This window comes from Hibiscus syriacus, unplaced genomic scaffold (assembly GCF_006381635.1).
Source record: "Hibiscus syriacus cultivar Baekdansim isolate YM2019G1 unplaced genomic scaffold, ASM638163v2 tig00110610_pilon, whole genome shotgun sequence".
Taxonomy (NCBI): Eukaryota; Viridiplantae; Streptophyta; class Magnoliopsida; order Malvales; family Malvaceae; genus Hibiscus; species Hibiscus syriacus.
Window position 1 is genome coordinate 3,414,736 of NW_024062800.1, and position 20,841 is coordinate 3,435,576.

At 35.9% G+C, this 20,841-nt stretch overlaps 1 protein-coding gene and 2 pseudogenes across 1 annotated transcript; 2 read left to right on the forward strand and 1 right to left on the reverse strand.

The window, feature by feature from the left end:
• Positions 1-4,773: 4,773 nt before the first annotated feature.
• On the forward strand, positions 4,774-8,090 carry LOC120135518 (annotated as a pseudogene).
• Positions 8,091-9,534: 1,444 nt separating this feature from the next.
• LOC120135630 lies at positions 9,535-12,444 on the reverse strand (annotated as a pseudogene).
• A 229-nt stretch (positions 12,445-12,673) lies between these two features.
• LOC120135522 (digalactosyldiacylglycerol synthase 1, chloroplastic-like) lies at positions 12,674-18,924 on the forward strand. Its single transcript, XM_039151794.1, has 7 exons — positions 12,674-13,318; positions 14,726-14,758; positions 15,803-15,890; positions 16,702-17,186; positions 17,275-17,541; positions 17,720-18,069; positions 18,205-18,924. Exons 1-7 carry the CDS (start codon positions 12,734-12,736, stop codon positions 18,734-18,736), a joined length of 2,340 nt encoding a protein of 779 aa, XP_039007725.1. The 5' UTR covers positions 12,674-12,733; the 3' UTR covers positions 18,737-18,924.
• The last annotated feature ends 1,917 nt before the right edge of the window (positions 18,925-20,841 follow it).

Sequence of the window (20,841 nt, forward strand, 5' to 3'; positions counted from 1 at the left end):
CTCTGTGTCGTTTCTGGTTCATGCTCTATTTTGGGTTTGCTGTTGGTCTCCGTGGCTTTTTTTTTTTTTGCAGGGAACGGTGTAGCCACCACGGTGCTCCTCTTCGGACTGGTTAAAGAATGGAAGCCTCGGTGAGTCACCAAAGCTAGGCTGGTGACTCACCGTAGGGATGGTTGTGGGCTGCCATCTGGCGTTCTGGAGTCTTCTGGCGAGTGTAGCGTGGCAAAGGAGTGTCGGCAATGGCGGTGGAGGTGTCGGCAGTGGGGCGTTGGACCACCTGGTGTCAAAGGCGGCTGGAAACCCTTGGAGTCGGCGGTTGGGAGCTAGGGTTTAGAAACCCTAGCAGTGATGATACAAACCCTAGAGGGTTTGGGTCTTCTATTGGTCCAGTTCTATTATGTAAAACGGGCCTTAGGGTCTTTTGTAAATTGGGTTGTTTGGTGTAATTATTAATAAAATAATAATACTATTATAATAATAATAATAATAATATGATATTAATAATAAAAAAAATTAAAAAGGAAAAAATTAGTGTCTACAGCCATGGTTAGCCTAATAGAATATGGCTTTCGTTAATAGAAAACACATCAGACAAAACTTCATCCTTATACTTAACTATAAAGAAAGGAACAAACACTTGTTTTGTGACCTTCAACTCTCCTTCATCATTCAACCATTGCACTTGTAAGGGTTGGGATGTCTTGTTGTCTTCAAACCCAACTTTTCCACCATGATAGTATTACCACATAGGTACAACTTCCACCATCAATAATTATGAAACAAACTTTGTTGTTAACCTGACATCTTGTATGAAAGATGTTCTCTCTTTGTTCATCTTCTATGGCTTGAATGTTAAGTGTGTTTTTCACAACAAGGACTCTGTTAGAAGGAGTAGAAACTGGAAACATGGTTAGTATAAAGATAGAATATAATGTGTAAAGGGACCTCACCAAATATGCACTCACACAAAACCTCTATAGTCACTCCAAAGAAAGAAATGATGACACTCAATCACTCATGTTTACACTCAAGACACCATTGGTTTTTATTGTCCTCTTCTGATCTCCCTCACTCAATATGCCTTTTTCACTCTTTTCTCTTTGTAAAGTCCTAAAGAGTATTTTACTCAAAAGTTTTTCAAGTCTTGATAGAGTTTAGCTCAGCTACAACTTGGTTAGGGTAAGGATAAAACAAAATGTAATTAAAATGTGGCTAGAAGTAAGAAAAAAATAAAAAATAAAAAGAAATGGGTTACTTATAAGCAAAGCACTTACAACTTACTTTCACCATAATCAAGGTCTTGATAACTTAAGGCTTTCTGATGAATATCATGTTGTTGTTGAAGTTCTACCCTTGTTTTTCCTTTGGTTCTCCTTTTTTGTTTTGGCCTTTACTTTGATTTTGAACTCCTTTTGAATGATTTGAAGTCTTTTTTTGCTTTTCTTCACTTTGGTCGAATGCACCTTGCTTTAAATCTTTCTTTTTGTTATTTTTCTTTCTTCTTTTTTAAGGCTTTTCTTGTGCATGTTTGATCTTCGCCCAAAACTCTGAATATCGCCTGATATAAGGCATTCATGCCCTTGATTGTAGATCTAGTGAATGAGAAAGCACCTGCAAGAGGATAGGATCAAAGGGGTGGTTTGGTAATTGATGAATGGTGATAAGGGTAGGCTATGATGATGATGATGAAATGAATATGTTGCAAAAGTAGTATAGGTGTGGCGATGGCTTATGAAATAAATGAATGGGGTAGATAGTATCTTAAATGATTAAGGAAGAAACTAGGTTATAAAAAAAGCTTAACACCAATCCTTATAAATCACTTAATGGGTAGGATAGGACTTAGCCTCAATGACTATAAAGAGTCAAGAAACATAAGTATCAACGGAATGAAGGGAGTTTATGCCACAAGCACCTAAGTACTTGATAAGTCGATAAAAGTTCTTAAAGAACTAACAAAAGAGGATAACCTCACGAATAAATCGATATGCAAAAGTGGGATGCCTTACAAATGCCAAGGCATTGGCAATTTATATGAAGTGAAGGGGTTAAGATGAAAAGACAAGTAATAGTTCGGCTAGACACTTCCATGAAGGTACATGTTTATTTGAAACATAATTACAACACTTAGAGAATAAAAAGCTATGGTGTTGGTTCGATTGCACTTGATTCGTCCTTAGTCAATTGGTGGTGTAGGATGCATAGGTCGAATAGTGTTGTACCTTATTCTCCCTTGGCGCTTAAATTGAGTGGTGGAGAGTGCATGGCTGAATGGGTATGCCTCTTGGTGTTTGGTTCCTGTTTGAATTCAAATGAAGTGTATATATTTAAGGAGTGCACATGGAAACATGATTCATTCATATGACTTCCTTGATGTTGTATGAATTTTTAAGCCATTGTAAGGTATACTCTCGGCCGCTTGATGTAGTATGCAACATGGATGATGTTTGACTCTTAGGTTGTGACATAGGTAACTAGATAGGGTAGTAAATTAGCAAGGTAGAATAAGTAGCTAGCTAGGTAGTGTAAGTAGCTACTAGATACCTATTTTCACTCTAGTTACCTCTAGTTGCCATGAGTCCTTAGCTCAGCTACAAGCTCCTCGGCTACTCTTCAACTAATGTTAGCTTCCATTCATCTCCTTCAGCTACTCTTGAGCTAGTTTTCACTTGCATTGAGCTCCATTTAGCTTAGTTAAGTTAATATTTTACATGTTTGAGCTAGCACGAGTTGTTATAGGTTGAGTTAGCTATCCATGAGCTAGCATGACCTTCATTAGCATCCAATATACCTATATGTCCATAGAAAACAATAGTATATGTCATGAATAAATGGGAAAGTATAATAATGCATTATGCCACCTATGTATATGATGTATATGAGATAGATATGAATGCATATGCACATAATGAGCTAAGTAATGATGCATAATCATAACATATGCTAAGTAAAGATGTCTATGAATGCATAATGCTAAGCAAAGTATGGAATGATCATAGTATAAGGACTATAGACTATGATTAATATATTATGCATGAAATACACTAAGTATAAGATGAAATAACTTATGCTAAGCATGGTATGTATCGTAAGGCATGCAAAGTTCATACTTAACATGACATAACAAGGATGCATAGTATAGTATATGAACATAACATTTGCATAAGTATAGAATGTAAATGAAGTAAAAAGATGTGAGAATATAGTAAAAACTTCCTAGCCCTTCAAGTTATCCACGTTTAAAGAAAGAGAAATGAAGAATATAAGGTGCAAAAGTAGGATCACGTCATTGCCTCAATTTCAATTGGGCATCAAAAGAGATTTTACTTCAGAAACATGCTGGTTACAGTCTACAAGGCCCAACCCTTGTAACTTACTTTTCTCTCTGGTAAACCAATATTCTCAAGTCTATCTCCTAAATTCACTTCTTACTTAAACTAACCACAACTATCATCGTTAGTAACAATGTAACTTTAAGCATTGAAGAAGCTCGTGATTGGAATACGGTGTCTCAACGAGAGTCAAATCCGATCTCGATTCACCTTAGTAGACCGCTGCTAAGTTTGTTCCTAGAAAGTTGAATTACAACCAACCAATTCTCCCTCCAAAACTATAAATCCAAACAACATTCAAGCCAACGTCGACCTTTTGAAATGAAAGTGTAACGAATTTTAAAGATGGGGTAAAATGCCAAATCAATATTTTAGAAAATTGGGAATGTTATATGAAGATGTTAAGTGCTTTTCAATTCTCACAAACGAAATCGAGTCATCGCTAAACTTTTGGCAAATAAAAAGTTTAGCTAATTGAAAAGAAATTAAAAACTAAAGAAAAAAAAAGAACTTTAATAAAAACCCGAGAGAATTTTATAAATCCAAAAGAGAAAGAAGTACATTCTCAAACTTCACCCTAAGTGAGTATTTATAGCATAGAGAATTTTAAAAGAGATAAACTTCCTAAAAAAAGAAAAATATAAATAATAAAATATCCTAGAAGATAGCCCTAAAAATAATCGAAAGATGAATTACAAATAATAAAAAGATAAATCTCAAATATTTATTTCAAACTCAAACTCCTAAACAATTCTGCACGTTCTCCTTCTATATAATGTTGACTGAACTTTCTAGAAACTACAATTGTTGTTGACTGGATCGTCAGATTCTGCCACGTCGGACCGCATCATGTCCCAAGTCGTGCTCATACCTTTAGCCACGATTCCAGAAATAAAAAAAAATACAGAATTGTCCTCTTTACTCTTGGTTCTGGAAAAAAAGTTCATGCACGAAAATAAGCAAAACAGAACCAAATCAGTAACATCAAATAAACAAAGAGGAATAATTGTTAGCAAAATAAATGCAAATTTAATCACTCATGAAGACTTAACGAAGTAACATTCTATAGTTGAAATATAATTTTTGTAATTTTTAATAATCGAATGATTTAATAAAATAATATCCTATAGTAGATGAACTATTTGTGTACTTTATCAATTTAAATTATACAATTGTCTATTTAAATGTCGTATGTTCTTTCTATGATTTAAGCGTTTAAAATTTAAGATTTAAATATAGAAATAAAAAAAAGTACCGTTGTTACTATAATTAATCTATTAGCATGTGTTTATCAATTTGTTTATCTTAAAAAACTAAAATTTTAAGATTAAAAGAAACAAAAAAAAAAGAAAATTGAAAATTGAAAATATTCGACAGTACAAATATCATTAGGCCAATTAGTAGATTTTTCCTTCTCCTGGCCTTTCTGGAACACCTACAATAAGCAGACATTTTTTAAAACCCTTTTCGACTATCCTAATTCTCAGATATTCGGATCAAATTAACAATACCCTAATGCTGCAACAGCATCAACACCATCTCCAGTCCGTGGTGGCCGCGGCACCACCTCCGTCTTCGTCGACGACGACGTCCACACCTCCCTCGTCAACCACCGGGGAGGCGCCGCCGAAGCAGGTGGCTCAAGCAATGGATAGACTCGGACAGACCGCGAGACTCATCGCCGATATACGTCTAGTTGCTGATCGACTTCTCGAAGCACTTTTTGCGCTGTGCAGCCGCATCAAAGCTCCAAACCTCTCCACTTGTTCCGCCAAGAAGACGAATCCACCAACACTTCCAATACCTCCGCACCGTTGGTAAACACAATAGAAAAGAAATGGCAAAATTTTTATCTTAATATTAGAATTGATGTCGCTTTGCAGGCCTAGGTTTTTGAAATTTGTATTTGATTTTCTCGTTAGGAAAGCAGCTGGAGGAATCTGGAGTGTTGAATGAGTCACTTCGGTCAACGAGTAATTCTTGGGGTTTGCATATGCCATTAGTGTCCCCTTACGGCGCAGTTGTGGCTTATGCTTGGAAACGACAGCTTGCTGGCCAGGCTGGTGCATCTGCTGTTGACCGGACTAGGTTCGTACTCAATCAGCCATAGATATGGATCAAGTTTGATATTGTTGAATTCTACCCAAGCTTTGATGCCAAGCAATGCCTTAATGAGTTGGTATCGTTTGTTGCAAAGTCATATGAATTTTAGTTGTCTATGATTTTGCATAGGGTTTAAATCTTACAGGAAAGTAAAGGATCCAGCACTAGTATTTTCTGATAGTATTATGATATATTACATCTGTCTGTCTTGAATGAAAAATATTTTAAGGTTCAGATTGAAATGAATGTGAATAGTGGCGAAGATGCAAATTTATTAGTAAAATTTTCTTATTAATGCTTGTAGATTCTGACATGGTGTAATGTGCAATATGAATTGCTAGTTTTTTGAAATGGTTCACTGATTTACTGAATTCCTCTAAATTAACTACTTGATTATTAGGTGTTGCTACCTTGCACTAGTCTAATTCTGAATGAATAAGGGTTGTTCCACACATGAACAAAGGATATGAACCAAGCTCCTAACTCATAGGCAAACTACCGTCTTGGGCCACATATATTATTGCATTTGGGAGTTTCTTTGAATACATAATGAAATGATTTTCTTAGGCTATCTTTATGGTATCATTTTTCAACTTAATGTGCATTGCCAATGGAAAGCGCTCTAGTGTGGTTCTTTCTTCTTGCATTTCAATTCTGAATGAATAAGGGTTGTTCCACACATGAAAAAAAGGATATGAACCAAGATCCTAACTCATAGGTAAACTACCGTCTTGGGCCATATATATTATTGCAAGGGAGTTGCTTTGAATACATAATGAAATGATTTTCTTAGGCTATCTTTATGGTATCATTTTTCAGCTTTACGGAAAGCGCTCTAGTGTGGTGCTTTCTTCTTGCATTTCAATTCACTATCATCTTTTTTTGTTGCAACATAGTACTACCATATATTGAGTTCTTTTTAATTTAGATTCCTTTCTTTGGCTCACAATTGTTTGTGCTGAAACTAGATATTGTCAAATTGTTAATCTTATGCTTCTTATTTTCAAAGGCTTGCTCTCAAAGCTTTCACAGACCAGAAAAGGTGATTTTTTCCTCACCTTAATGATGAAGAGGATGTTGAGGGCACTGACCATGTGTCAAAGAAACACCGCAAATTGCCAGCTCATGCAGAAGATAATCAAGAAAACCTTAGTGATTGTAAAACATTGTCTGATGTTTTGACTAACTTGGAGAAAGACATGTCAAATCTGAAAGTTGACTTATGAAAGATTGGATTGGCTGAAAAGAGCTTCGTCATTGCCTGCTACAGCTAATGAAAATACCATGGAAGCACCGAAACATATTTTCGCAGCTCAAGTATACTTAGACCAGCAGCCCAGAATGTTGCTATGGATAAGATTGCTGTAATTGAGCTGTTCTTTCCTTCTGTCTTCAGAGCTGAAGTCTCATTGCATCCAGCTGGTTCAACAGATCCAGATTGAGTGGCTTTCTTTTCTCCTGATGAGATAATCTTTTCAGAAGAGGTGAATGCTTCTTGTTCTCTGTTTTAAAATTCATTATATTATTAAACCTTCGATTTGCATATGACCATGAAAGAGGCAAATCGTGGTTATGTTGTATCTTTTGATGCTTCTGTAAATGTATTGCTGCATAGAAGCAGAGGCAAATGAAGTACATAATATAATCATGGATTCATGAAATTGATTGTGCATATTCATGGGTAACTCAGTTTGAAAGCAAAAATGCAATGCAGACTATTTCCTTTTTGGCTAAACAATGGTAACTCAATTTGTTGGCAAAAAGTTGACTAGGAAACCGGTTCCAATTTCCAAAGCTTGAATTTGTTTTCTTCAATCCTTCATAGTTCCATCGTCCAAGCTTTTAATTGCTTTGCCTCCAATATAGCAGTGAAATTGCAATTCTGTATTTACCTTTTTCATTTTGCACAGGGCGGCAGTTACATGCATTCTAAAGGTTCTTCGGTCTACCATGTATTTAGACAGATCACGGTAACAGTCTATCTAGTTCGAGCTACTTATATCCACTGAGCCGAAGCTTTCAGCTATGCTAAAGATTATTGCATATTACAGGAGCATGCTACTGTTTCCCTCCAGTATTTCCATGGAATCAGAAGTAAAACAGTATTGCATTCTCTTTTGGTATGGTGTTTGACAAGCTGTGAATTGTTATTCAATTTTTAGCAGCCATTTCATGCTAATGAGGTGCCTCTGTTTTTGTTTTTATAGCACTGGATATGCAGCTATCAAACTTTATTCACCAAAGTCTACAAGTATGACTTCGTTTCCTTCCATTTTTTTGGTATAATTCTCCCTAGCTTGTAGTAATATTTTTCTAGTAACAAAATGAACATACTGGTACAGCAAATGTGGACGGCTACTGGCAATGGACAGGCAATCAGCTTTGATCTTACCTCCTGTCCATCGTCCATATCGAACTTTTTCTGCATCAAAAGTTTTTTCCACCCAAGACCAAAGTTCTAATGCCCCTGAGGCTTATCATATCAGTTGCTTCTCAGATGACGTGTAAGTTCATTCTAATTTCTGTTAACCAAGGTATATTAGCTAAGCTAGGAAATAGAAAGATTGAAATTGGCAATAGTGGTGATGAAACAAGGTTGCTGAATTTACATCCTGTAGGGAATGAAATGAAAGTTTTTTCTTTTTTTTTTTAAACAATGAGATAAAAGTTTTAGTTGTTGTAAGAAAACTTGTTTCTCATCTCCAAATTTGTCTGCTCTGTTTCTGTTTGTACATTATTATTAGTATTTTTCTTTCGTCCTTTCTTCCTTCAATCCTCTGCATCCCGTAGATTAGTGAACTCCATAAACTGTGTTCTTTGTATCATCTGGTTTTGGCTGTTTTAATCTTTTTAATTCATAACAGCTTTTGTTTTCAGTCCTTTATTTTTAGTGTTGTACTGTAATAGCGTGATGTACAGTGGAGATAGATGCACCATGATAATAACAAATAAAAGGTTGTCAAAGCATAATTTAAAAGAAAAGTTGTGTCAACTTTACTTTTCACAACCTCCATTTTAATATCGTCTTATTTAAGGCTGAGTCTAAGGTTTGGGGCTTGGGATTTTAGAGATTATAGTTTGGGTTTGGAGTTCTAATAATATATTAAGGAGTCCATATTTCTGTATTTCTCTCTGCGTTGGAATTAGATGTCAAAACCCTGCTAAAAATAATAATTAACAAATAATTTCAGTAACGTCATTGTATTATTTTTTATTTAAAAAATTGTGTCAGCCTGCTCAGCATGAATTATTAATCAATAAAAAAATTTTATTTTATTTAAATTTTATTCTAAAATACATGTATGTTATTATTAAAAAATATTTTTCGTAAGTCATGAAATTAGCTATCGGATTTATTTGGTCGGGAGGTTTTAAAGAAAAAGTAAGATTTGTGGATTGCGGCCCAATGTATAAACACTTTTCAACTCGTGTCTATAAATATCGAGGGTACTATACGTAGTCTTCCGACTTCTTTTTAATTGGGTCATACAATAATAATAAGTTATAAAATGGTCATTTTAGTTATCGAGAGTTATAAGATAATCAGCTGTCATTTTAATTTAATTATAAATACAAAAAAATAATCTTCTAACATTTCAAATTCAATAAGTAATAGAATAAGTATGTTGTTAAAGTGGCTCAACTGACAGCACCATAACAGTTGGGAGCATAGCAAGTGTATGATAGGAAGTAAAGGTCACCCATCTTTACCATTGACACCATTTGAAGTCATCATTTCTCCATAATTACTGATTCAAAACAAGGTGAAAGGAACAAAACATAAACATGTCCCACATTATGTACCCGCTCTGTAATAATGGACAACAAGAGCCTCGTAGAGGAATCAAATTCATATATAAAAAATAAATAAAAAACATTGGTTAAAAGGTAAACTTATCACCATGCTACAACTAAAATCTTGTGGATTTTGATGACAAAAATGTTACAAAGTGAAAGATAAACACCAAAACTTGAACTTATAATTTAAAGATATGAAAATCCACCAATAAAAAGCAACAACAAATGATAAATATTTATATATTGACATGGGATCCTCAAATGGATAGAACATAAACAGCCATCTACAATCTCGCAAACGGAGAAAAATATTAAAGGAAATGCAATAAAACTAGCTGTTCCTCATCGACTATCGGCTGAAGTGAACGAGTCTGCAAAACCAGTAGGCCTAGCAGGGATACTACCTTTGCTGTCTACTAAATCCATGTAACTCAACTCCTTCCCTTCAGCTTCTTCCTTTCACCGTTTGGTTAAGTGGAAGACTGTAGTCGGTACCACAATATTCGTCGTTATCATCATCCCATGGTTTCCATTTATCAAGAAGTGGAGCCAATACATTCACAGCATGGCCCATGTCTGGTCTTTGGCTGGGTTCCCTTGCAATGCAATGTCCAGCAAGTTCAGCAATGATGGAGATGCTCTTGAATGTTTCGTCTTTTATGTCGAGACATGGATCTATGGCTGCCCTCAGTTTCTCCTTGTCTGATTTGATATGGCAGAACCACGCAGCTAAATACTGGTCTCTTCGGGCCTAGCATCATCCAGTGCCATCAATCCGGTTACAAGTTCCATCAGCACAACTCCGAAACTAAACACATCGGCTTTGGTCGTGATTTTTCCTGTCACTGAATTGATTGGCACGTGATGTTAGAGTTGATACCAAAACAAAAGGATTTCAATTATCAAAAACAACCATTGGGGTCTATGGGATGCAAGCAAGGGCTAAGTTCATTTGGTTGAGATCATATATCACATATTAAGCATGTGCATTTTCCAAGTACGAACCGAAAGGCAATACCAATGTTTCGAACTTTCTTTTTCAATTTTATTTTGATCAAACAGCAGAAAGTTACATCAGAATGACAAATTAGGTCAATGAAAGTCAAAATACTACTCTATTGAGGGAAAAATATGATGTCTATTCAGCCTAATATCATTGCAAATGATTGGAAAAACTTAAATGAGTTGCATACCTGCATATTCTGGTGCTAAGTAACCGAAAGTTCCGGCAAGCCTTGTCACAACAGATTTCTTACCATCAGGAGCAAGTTTGATCAAACCGAAATCCGAAACTTTTTCTCTGAAATCATCACCAAGTAAAATATTTGAAGACTTCAGATCTCTATGTATGAAGCTTTGGTGAGCCAGGATGTGAAGATACTCCATTCCTCTTGCTACATCCAAGGCAATATTTAGTCGTCTCTTCCAAGATAGAGGCTCCAATTTCAGGCTCTTCCAATGGAAAAGATGCTTGCTAAGAGCTCCTTGAGGCATATATTCATAAACAAAAATTCTTTCATTGCCTTCAATGGAATAACCCGAACGATATACCAAATTACCGTGCCGGACCTTCGAAAGAACTGCAATTTCTGCCTGGAATTCATCCAAAGCCTTGCTTGTAATCACACCAGCCCCCATTCTTTTAACTGCAATTTGTGTCCCATCATCTAGTTCCCCTTTATAAACTACACCGAAGCCACCACGGCCAAGCTCGTTTTCGGATGCAAATTTTTTTGTTACATTACGAAGAACTTGAACTGATATGACCAAGTTTCCAGCTTCAATGATACGAGACTCCCCAATGCAGCTACTGTTTCTTCTTGCAGAACCACTCCCGGTTAGCACAGAAGTGCTTCCATTACTCGCAACAACCTTAACCACATTGTCTGAATCTGACAGATCCCTAGGGTGAACCACGAGGGAAGGAACCAACTTACTGTCTTGTCTCTTCTTACAACAGTAGAGAGATAGAGGAGCAACCAGGAAGGCAAGAACCGCAAAACTCGCAACTGGTGCAACGATTGAACCAAATGTGTTCCGTTTGAAACCTTTTGTTCCCGTTGAGTCCACAGAAGAATCAGTTGGACTAGAACCTGAACCTTTTAATGAAGTAGATCGACTATCGGTCGGAGAATCCAAATTTTGGATAATGCATTGTCCCCGGTGGTGGAAGGGGCCTTCTTATCACCATTCAATAAAGGATTACCAGCTACTAAACTCCGGTAACGGACCAGATATATTATTGTCACTAAAATCCAAAGTTTCCAGAGCTTTCAAGCTCGTCCAATTATTCGGAATAGAGCCCCTTAGATTGTTAGCTTGTAGCCTAATTTGAGAAAGGGAATCCAACTTCGCAACGGAAGGACTCAAAGTACCAGAGAGATTATAATGGGGCAAGTTCAGGATTGAAACTTTCCCACCATTACATGCAATTCCCACCCAAATGCAAGGCTCATTGTCAGACCAGGAAGAAACAAGCATGGAAGGGTAATTCAGTCCATCTAGAAACTCTAAAGTGCCATAACTTCTGAGGAACAAAGAAACCCCTCACTGGCTTAACAGAACTAACTTATTTGAAGCAAAAGTTACATTTGAGGCTTTAAACATTGGAATTGAACCCATAAACTGATTATTGTTTAAATCTAAGGTTTCCAATCTCATATTCGCTAAACTACTAGGAATCAAACCAACAAGGCTATTTCCATTAAGACTCAGATCTTTCAAGAGAGTTAGGTTACCAATATTGTCTGGAATTGGTCCAGTGAAGTGATTCCCATGGAGCCATAGAACTGTTTGGAAAGAATCTTTCATTAAAAAATAAATATCTAACGTTTTTTCATAATCAAGTTGTTTTCTCGTTATATTGAATCGAACTTAAACTGACATCGATTCGAACTGAAATTAACTTGATCGGAATTTGAATTGAATATGATGTCAAATCAACCTGAAAATTACTCGAACTGATTTGATCTGAATCACCAAATTAACCTAACACGATATATATCCGGTTTTACCTGAATTTAGAGAAACCGACTTAAACTTGAACTCAAGTCCCTACAGTACACCGCACCACCAAGTTATCTTTGTTATCATGCATGTATAAAATATGAAGACGACGCCCAATCAACTCTAAACCACAAAAACTTACCTGGGCCCTGGGGGTCTCTAAACCACAAAAGGCTACAGTACATTCCCCAGAGGAGTCGACCATTCTCTAGCATATTCTTTAGTTCTTACCAAACCCAACCCGACCCAATCAACACACGCCACCTCTTAATTACACGTGACATCCACCACGTCTGCAAGGAAATTCCCCTCCACTCTCCTACGTGGCACGCCAACTGTCTCCCCCTCTTACCTTCCTTGTTCTTCACCACTATAAACCTTAGCCGTTAGCTAATTTCCCCATCTCTGCGAAAGAGTGAATCCCCAAAAGTATTAAATTCAAAAGAAATCCCTGTTAACGGAATTATTGAAAACCCTAGCTGAATTTACGCGCCATGGAAAAGGGCTCTTCATCCACTGCTTTCTCCTTCATTTCTAAAGGTTGGAGAGAGGTTCGTGACTCCGCCGACGCCGATTTGCAGCTCATGAAAGACCGAGCCAACTCCTTCAAGAATCTCGCCGCCACTTTTGACAGGGAAATCGAGAACTTAATACAATCCGCCGCTCCGACTTTCTCCGTACCAGCGATCCGACAATCCTCGGAAATCGACTTCATGAAGAAGCTGCAGCCTAAGATATCGGAGTTTCGCAGGGTTTATTCCGCTCCCGAGATTAGCCGGAAAGTGATGGAGAAATGGGGACCGAGGGCGAAGTTGGGGATAGACTTATCAAGGATAAGGAGCGCCATTGTGGCGGAGTTGGACGAGACCGATGAGGAGGATATGTATGGAATTATGGAATTCAATAAGTTTAGGAAAAGTAGGAGCTTGGGGTTTAAAGAGGAAGGGAGTTTTGGGGATTGGGAGCCAATTCGGGCGTTCAAGACCAGGTTAAGAGAGTTTGAGAAGAAAAAAAATTCGGTGGAGATTTTTGGTGGATTTAAGAATAGTGAGTTTGTTGAGAAAGTTAAGTCCAGTTTGGTAAGCTCCGTTCTTTTCCCCTGCTTTTTCCCGAGTTATTGGGAAAGCTTTTCTTTTCACAATATTATTGACGTGCTAATTAGTTTGAGACTACTGTTATGGTTTGGACTTTGGAACGGTGTAAATTTGATGGTTGTAGTCGCACGGATGTATAACTACCATCAGGTTCAATTCTTTTGCGTTGGGTTTTTGCTTCATGTGGGGCTTTTTAGTTCCAGAATTCACTTTATTGATTTAGTTTGAAAGTAGAGAATTTTGATGAATACAGAGTGGCCAGTGTAGTTGGAAAATTCAAGTGCTTAGGATACTGAAATTTCTGTATTAGACCAAAATTTTAGAACAATTCATTCGAGTTCTTAAGTTGCTTGAAATTTTACCTTAGAAAAAGAATTTAAAGGATCTTGGAATACTCATTCTCTTACCAATGAAGGGGTTAGTTGTTTCTCATACCGTGTCTGTGAAGTGGGATTTTTTATTGTTTAACATGCTTGGTGGCGGTGTTATATTCATCATAACAGAGCTGCTAATTGGTCACTGTTGTGATATTCAAATCCGAATAAACATGATGGTTAGAATGAATTGTATTTTTTTATGTTTTTAAAGGATAAGATAAAAATTGTGATAATCTTTATATCCTAGGGCCTTCTATAACTCCAATTTTCCTCTAAAATAAGCATGGTAGTGATGGCTTTTTAAGGCTGAATCCAACGGTATATGTAGACGTTTATTCTTGTTTTTTCCCCAATGGGAAAATGATATAACTGAGGCTTTAAGTTAATCAATTGGTTCATATACTTTGGATATAGATGCAGGAAGTACTACTGCAAAGAGTATGCATTCACATCTCAAGGGTAGTAAAATCAGATATGAATCCAATTTCCTTGTTAGGAAGTCCTACACTCTCATGATTGGGCACTGCTGAGGAGAGAAATTTGGTCAAAATACTTGTGGAAACTTCAGATATTGTGATAGGTAGTTTGCTGCTTTCCATTTGACCAATCAATTATGCCAGGCTAATTAAAACAAAATATCATCATGATTCATGACAATACAAATGGGTAATAAGGATTTGATATCTTAAGATTCCTGTATTTTTTTTTTCTTTTTTCAAACATGAAGTTCCCGTGATGGAAAGGTTGATATAACTTTTATTGTGAGCATTTTAAGCTTTCTTACTCTAAATGTTCTGTAAAAGTAAGAGCTTTGTTATAATCTGTTTTTAAACATGCATCCAGCTCTGATAGATGGTATTGAATTGAATGTTGAACATTTTAGGTATTGCTTGTACACTCTGGACTTGTTCCTCTTCTGTTTTTTTTTTTTTTTTTTTTTTTGTGATTTTATCATCTGATTAATGCAAATTAAAAATCCTTATGCAATTAGTTGATCAATTTATTTATTTTGCAGAAAGCAATATGCAAGGAGCCTCAGGAGTCAAAGGTTCGCTTCTCAAACTATGGATTGTTGCATTCATTTGTGTTATTCATATTTCTAATTCTTTGATGCAATCTGCCATTTATTCGTAATTTCCAATTCTTTGATGTAGTCATGCCATTTATATGTTCCATGAATGCTAGTGAAAGTTTTGTTTTTGGTTGTAATGGGTGGATCATTTGGTATAGCATAACCGATGGCTCACAGATTCACCAACAACATAACAATGGTATTCATGTGAGGAAATAAGCATGAAAGCCTTTCAAAGCTCTTATAACTATAATAGTTTTATATTATACTCCTTTGTGATGATAGGCAATAGGTAACTAGACTGTTGTCTACACAACAGTAGGGCCTATTTTTCCATGCTTCTGTATATTTGAATCTGTGGTTATTTGGTTGGAATTGGCACAATCTGCTATTAATTTTTTTGTATTCCTGGTCACAGCCACAATGGAGTAAAACCAAAACATATTCAATTGTAGGTGGCCTGAATTAAATTTTCTACCTCATCCTTTGCATAGCATCTTTGACATTCCTCTATGTTTTAATGTTTTTTCTACTTTCCATTCTTTGCTATCCAACTATTGGGGTTGATTAAGGTTCACTGCATTTTGATAGGGGATTTAATGCCTCTTGAACTTAGGGAATTTGCGTATGGACTTATCTAGCTGGAGAGGCACCGAAAACTTGCATATAGACTCCATGTAAAAGCTTCAAACTAAAAGAAAATTTGCTGATTGTGAGTCTTTTTCTTTGAATGAATGTCAATCTTTCTATCACACAACTTTTCTGGCCTTCTCTTAAAATAAACATTATAATATTTGAATTTATAGAAATATTTCCCATCAATGGGTTTTTTAACCTATAGTTACAATCCATGTGCTTTATATTTTTAGTCGGTGTGATAGGCTCAATATAATGTAGTTGAGCATGGCCCTGGGATTTAATGGATATTGTACGCATATTCAAACGTTATTGGATCTTTAGATGCTTGGTAAAATATGTGCGTTTCTGAATGTTTATTTTTCTTTTTCCTGTTTGATATAGGAAGTACCCCCATTGGACGTACCTGAACTTCTAGCCTATCTTGTCAGACAATCTGGGCCTTTTTTGGACCAACTTGGTGTCAGAAGGGGTAAGTACCTATAACTCTCTCATTTTCACTTTTAAAATGTACCAGGATGTTGAGTTTGAAGTTTTGCATTTGAACTAATCTCTTATAGGTTTGATCTATTCTTGGCATCTTCTTTAAATTTGGAGGACTATATTCACTTGTTTCTTCTTTCCATTATGATTACTTTTGTAGGGTAATGACAGCTTATATTTGAGTCGATATCCTGTCTAATAGAATCTGTAAAATGTCATTAAGGGCTTCATCTATTGTGGATAAAATTGGGGACACCACCTTGAAAGTACATTGTTCTGGAGTAATTTGGAACTTTTAATGCTTGAAATAATACATTATGTTGTTTCTATTCCGGGAATAATTAAGCTGAATAATCAATAGGCAGTTGATTCTTGAGGAAGTAGCAGGCCGCTTGATGCTGGTTTTAACTTTTAAACATCCTTATACGTGACAGAAATAAAGATTTTTAATCAATTTCTTTTTCATTATGGCTATGCCACCTTTCAAGAATTTCAAATACTCAAGATACTGGGAAGAAGAGCTTTTCCACTTCCACTAAACGATAACAGTTCCTAATTTTCCCTTTTCTCTTCACTTTCTTTAGTATGACTTCATTTACTCAGTTATGCAGTCAGAACTGATGTCATTAGCCTGCCATTTTACATCTGTTAGGGGAAAAATGGTTACCCATGAAAATATGAGGCACTACATATTCTACATTTCCCTGTTTGGTTGCTTTACTGATATCTACATGATGCATAAGGGTATCGAGTCTAACTGGCACTAATTTTTTACAACTTTCGTAAATGTGATTTCTCAGATGTATGTAACAAGATAGTTGAGAGCTTGTGTAGCAAACGTAAGAACCAACTTGTTTTGCGCTCCCTTGCCGAAGGAGAACCCCCTACTGTTGACAGTGATAAGATAAATGATGAACTGGATTTAAGGATTGCCAGTGTTCTTCAAAGTACAGGGCATTGTTATGAGGGGGGGTTTTGGACAGACTTCACAAAGCATGATGTCTCAGATGGGAAAAGGCATGTTGCCATTGTTACAACTGCCAGCCTTCCATGGATGACGGGAACTGCCGTAAATCCACTTTTTCGGGCAGCGTACTTGGCCAAATCAGAAAAACAAAATGTTACTCTTTTGGTTCCCTGGCTTTGCAGATCTGATCAAGAACTTGTTTATCCGAGCAGTCTTACTTTCAGTTCACCAGAAGAGCAGGAGAATTATATGCGTAACTGGGTTGAAGAAAGGACTGGATTTAAGGCTGATTTTAAAATTTCCTTTTATCCGGGAAAGGTAACATTTAATGTATTACATCATGTTCTGTCTTCTCAATCATTTAACATATATAATAACTGACAATAATTTGCTAATTGCTTTCTAGTTTTCAAAAGAAAGGCGAAGCATAATACCTGCTGGAGACACTTCTCAGTTTATTTCATCAAAAGATGCAGACATTTGTATTTTGGAAGAACCTGAACATCTGAACTGGTACCATCATGGTAAAAGATGGACCGATAAATTCAACCATGTTGTTGGTATCGTTCACACAAATTACTTGGAATATATTAAGAGGGAGAAGAATGGTGCTCTACAAGCCTTTCTTGTGAAACACATCAACAATTGGGTCAGTAGAGCATACTGTCACAAGGTGTGTGTCTATTCTGTTTATGCATTTTTGGCATCGTTGACTGTCATTTTTCTTTCAATTCTAACTTGTATCATAGGATCAGTCTCATGCTCATTAAACCAGTAATTGAAAAAACTTACTGGTAAACTCGAAGAATCATTCTTTATATGACAAACTAAGTTTGTTTTCCACCCTTCAGGTTCTTCGTCTTTCTGCTGCAACTCAGGATCTACCAAAGTCCGTGATTTGCAATGTTCATGGAGTAAATCCGAAGTTTTTGAAAATTGGGGAGAAAGTTGCTGAAGAAAGGGAACTTGGGCAGCAAGCCTTTTCTAAAGGAGCATACTTCTTAGGCAAGATGGTTTGGGCTAAAGGGTACAGAGAGTTGATAGATTTGCTGGCAAAGAACAAGAATGATCTTGAAGGTTTCAAGTTGGATGTGTATGGAAATGGTGAGGATGCAAATGAAGTTCAGAGTACTGCTAAGAGGTTGAATTTGAACCTTAATTTTATGAAAGGAAGGGACCACGCTGATGATTCTCTTCACAGGTAAGCTATCCAATCATTTGCTGAGATAATAGTTGGTTTTCAGAAAATATATTTAGCAAGTCTTCGGAAAGTAATCCTTGTACAAGTATAGTTGCCCCATCTATAACATTCTAAGGTTCTTTTCTTTGCCCGCAGGTACAAAGTCTTCATAAACCCTAGTGTCAGTGATGTGCTTTGCACAGCTACTGCAGAGGCACTTGCGATGGGAAAATTCGTAATATGTGCAGACCATCCCTCGAATGAGTTCTTTAGGTCATTTCCCAACTGTCTGACTTACAAGACATGTGAAGACTTTGTTGCTAAAGTAAAGGAAGCATTGACAAAAGAGCCTCAACCTCTTACTCCTGAGCAAATGTACAACCTGTCATGGGAAGCTGCTACCCAAAGATTTGTAGAATATTCGGAGCTTGACCGAGTTTTAAATAACGAACATGATCCTGCAAAAGTGAGACCCAATGGAAACATAATTGCAAAATCGTTTTCAATGTCAAACCTTTCAGAGATGCTCGATGGGGGTTTAGCATTCGCCCACTATTGTCTCACGGGGAACGAGTTTCTTAGACTTTGCACCGGGGCAATACCCGGTACACGGGATTACAACAAGCAACATTGTAAAGACCTTCATCTCTTACCTCCACAGGTGGAAAATCCTATCTACGGCTGGTAAGTAAACAGTACTAGCAATCATGTGCATAAATAGTTAAGCTCTACGTGTGTAAGGTGCCAACCATGTTTGTTAGTCTAAAGGTTTCTTTGTTGCTTAGGGTAACAACATATCTGCTTAAGAAGACAGATATGAGATATCCAGACAGTTTACTATTGAGTTTTGTATTGTTTTAGGGCTTTTCTCCCTTGTGGTGATATATGTTCATAGAAGAAATAGATGTTAAAAGTATTTTTAATGTAGGGAAATCCAAGCTATATCCTTTGTTGTAAGTACTAATGTTTCTGACGTTAGGTCAAGCTTTGAAATAAAAACGAGGCAGTTATTTCCTTAATTTGTTTTCCAGGTGTCCATTTGGCTACAATATTTTCTTTGGTTGCGGTTCGGAATTCAATTCAGATATATTTAATTAATCTCGGGTGTTTGGGTGTTTATGGGGGTAGTATCCGTTCAAAAATAAATATTGACAATGAACATACTCCCGTAAATGTAATTGCTTAAATCGACTATTTCAAAAACAACATTTTTTTATCACTGAGATCTTTATATATATTAAATTGAGATATTTTTAATGACAACTTTTTTAGAAAAATAATGAGAATTGTAATTTCAAAATTTTTGAGTTTTTTTAGGGTAAAGTACGTAAATGGTTCTTTGATTATAGAGTATTGTTTTATTAAGTCTCTCGACTATTCGTTATATCTCAAACTCATCTTTTTACGTTAAAAAAATTGGCGGTATTTTGTGCTGAATGTTAGTCTGTTGATTGTGATATGATAAAATTTGATCACATAATCTCAAACAACTATCATATCACAAACATCATGTTAACGTCCAGTTTAGACAATCGTTAATTTTTTAACGGAAAATTATGAGTTTGAACATAATGAAAGCCGGGTGATCATTTTGTAACTTTTAATAGTCGATGGATATAACAAATAATATTATGTAGTCGAAGGATAATTTTGTAACTTTTAATTGTCGATAGTTTTAATAAAACAGTATCATATAGTTGGGGGACTATTTGTATATTTTACTCTCTTTTTTTATTAATTTAGGGCGATTTTACATGTGATAATATATATTTTAAAGGCTATCAATCATTCAACAATCAATACTCTATATGCTATAGTCGTTAGTGTTAGAACTCGAAACCTTTTAAATAACAACAATTTCTTTAACTATTAAAGTGGTTTCGTTCGTGTAAATTTTCGTAACAGTTGTATGTATATAAGATGTAGACAAATATTTATACATATTTATATAAATGAGTGGTGATAGATTTGCATATTTTTAAAAACAGATTCAAAGGAACAATAATTGGGATACTGAGTGGCATTGATAGTCTGAACTCAAACATGGGACATTGGATTGTCTACACTTTGTCAGGCACTAAAACTTGCAAAAATCTTTCTATCCCTTTGCTGCCCCTTTTCTATCAATCTAATTAAAATTGAGCTATCCATAACATGTTCGATTCTCGTAAGGTTACAATAACCATTATCAAACTCCAAAAAAGCTTGTAAATTATGCAGCGGAATCCAACAAGAATAGGCAGGCAAACCCATTTTTTAATCCAATTCTAGCTTATAACTGTCCACCTCTTTCATAGTCATTTGGATGTAGAGAAACCACGTGCCGTTTCATATAAAGAATTAAAGCATTTTAAAACGAAACAAAGGTCAATGTCCATTTCCAAGTAAGAAATTTGTATCACGCATCTTTTTCATGGAATTAAAATTTTCTCCATTTTATTTTTCAAATCTATAATTCTTTCACAAAACTTTTACCATCGACAAGTCTGGTAAAATTGCTTTTTGTGATGGAAAAAGAATTGCTTGAATATGATGAATCAAAAATTATTTCATCGTCTAGGACGATTGTTGTAGTATTTCAAGAATCTCGTTAAAATTATAAGTTGTTTTTTTTCTAAAACATGTTAATTGTATGACGATTTCTAGAAAGCATGTTGATTGTATAACGATTTTCTCATGCTACTTGCATGCACGTTGGCTCTCAATGATACAGTCTGCTCGCGAGAATCTTGGCAGGCGACATAGGGGAAGTAGCAGGAACATAAAATTTAAGCGGAATAAAATATATTTTTT

Coding starts and splice junctions, on each gene's coding strand:
- LOC120135522 (XM_039151794.1), top strand. CDS start 12,734: ATGGAAAAGGGCTCTTCATCCACTGCTTTCTCCTTCATTTCTAAAGGT. Junction 14,759..15,802: donor AGGAGCCTCAGGAGTCAAAG/GTTCGCTTCTCA, acceptor TGTTTGATATAG/GAAGTACCCCCATTGGACGT. Junction 15,891..16,701: donor CCAACTTGGTGTCAGAAGGG/GTAAGTACCTAT, acceptor GTGATTTCTCAG/ATGTATGTAACAAGATAGTT.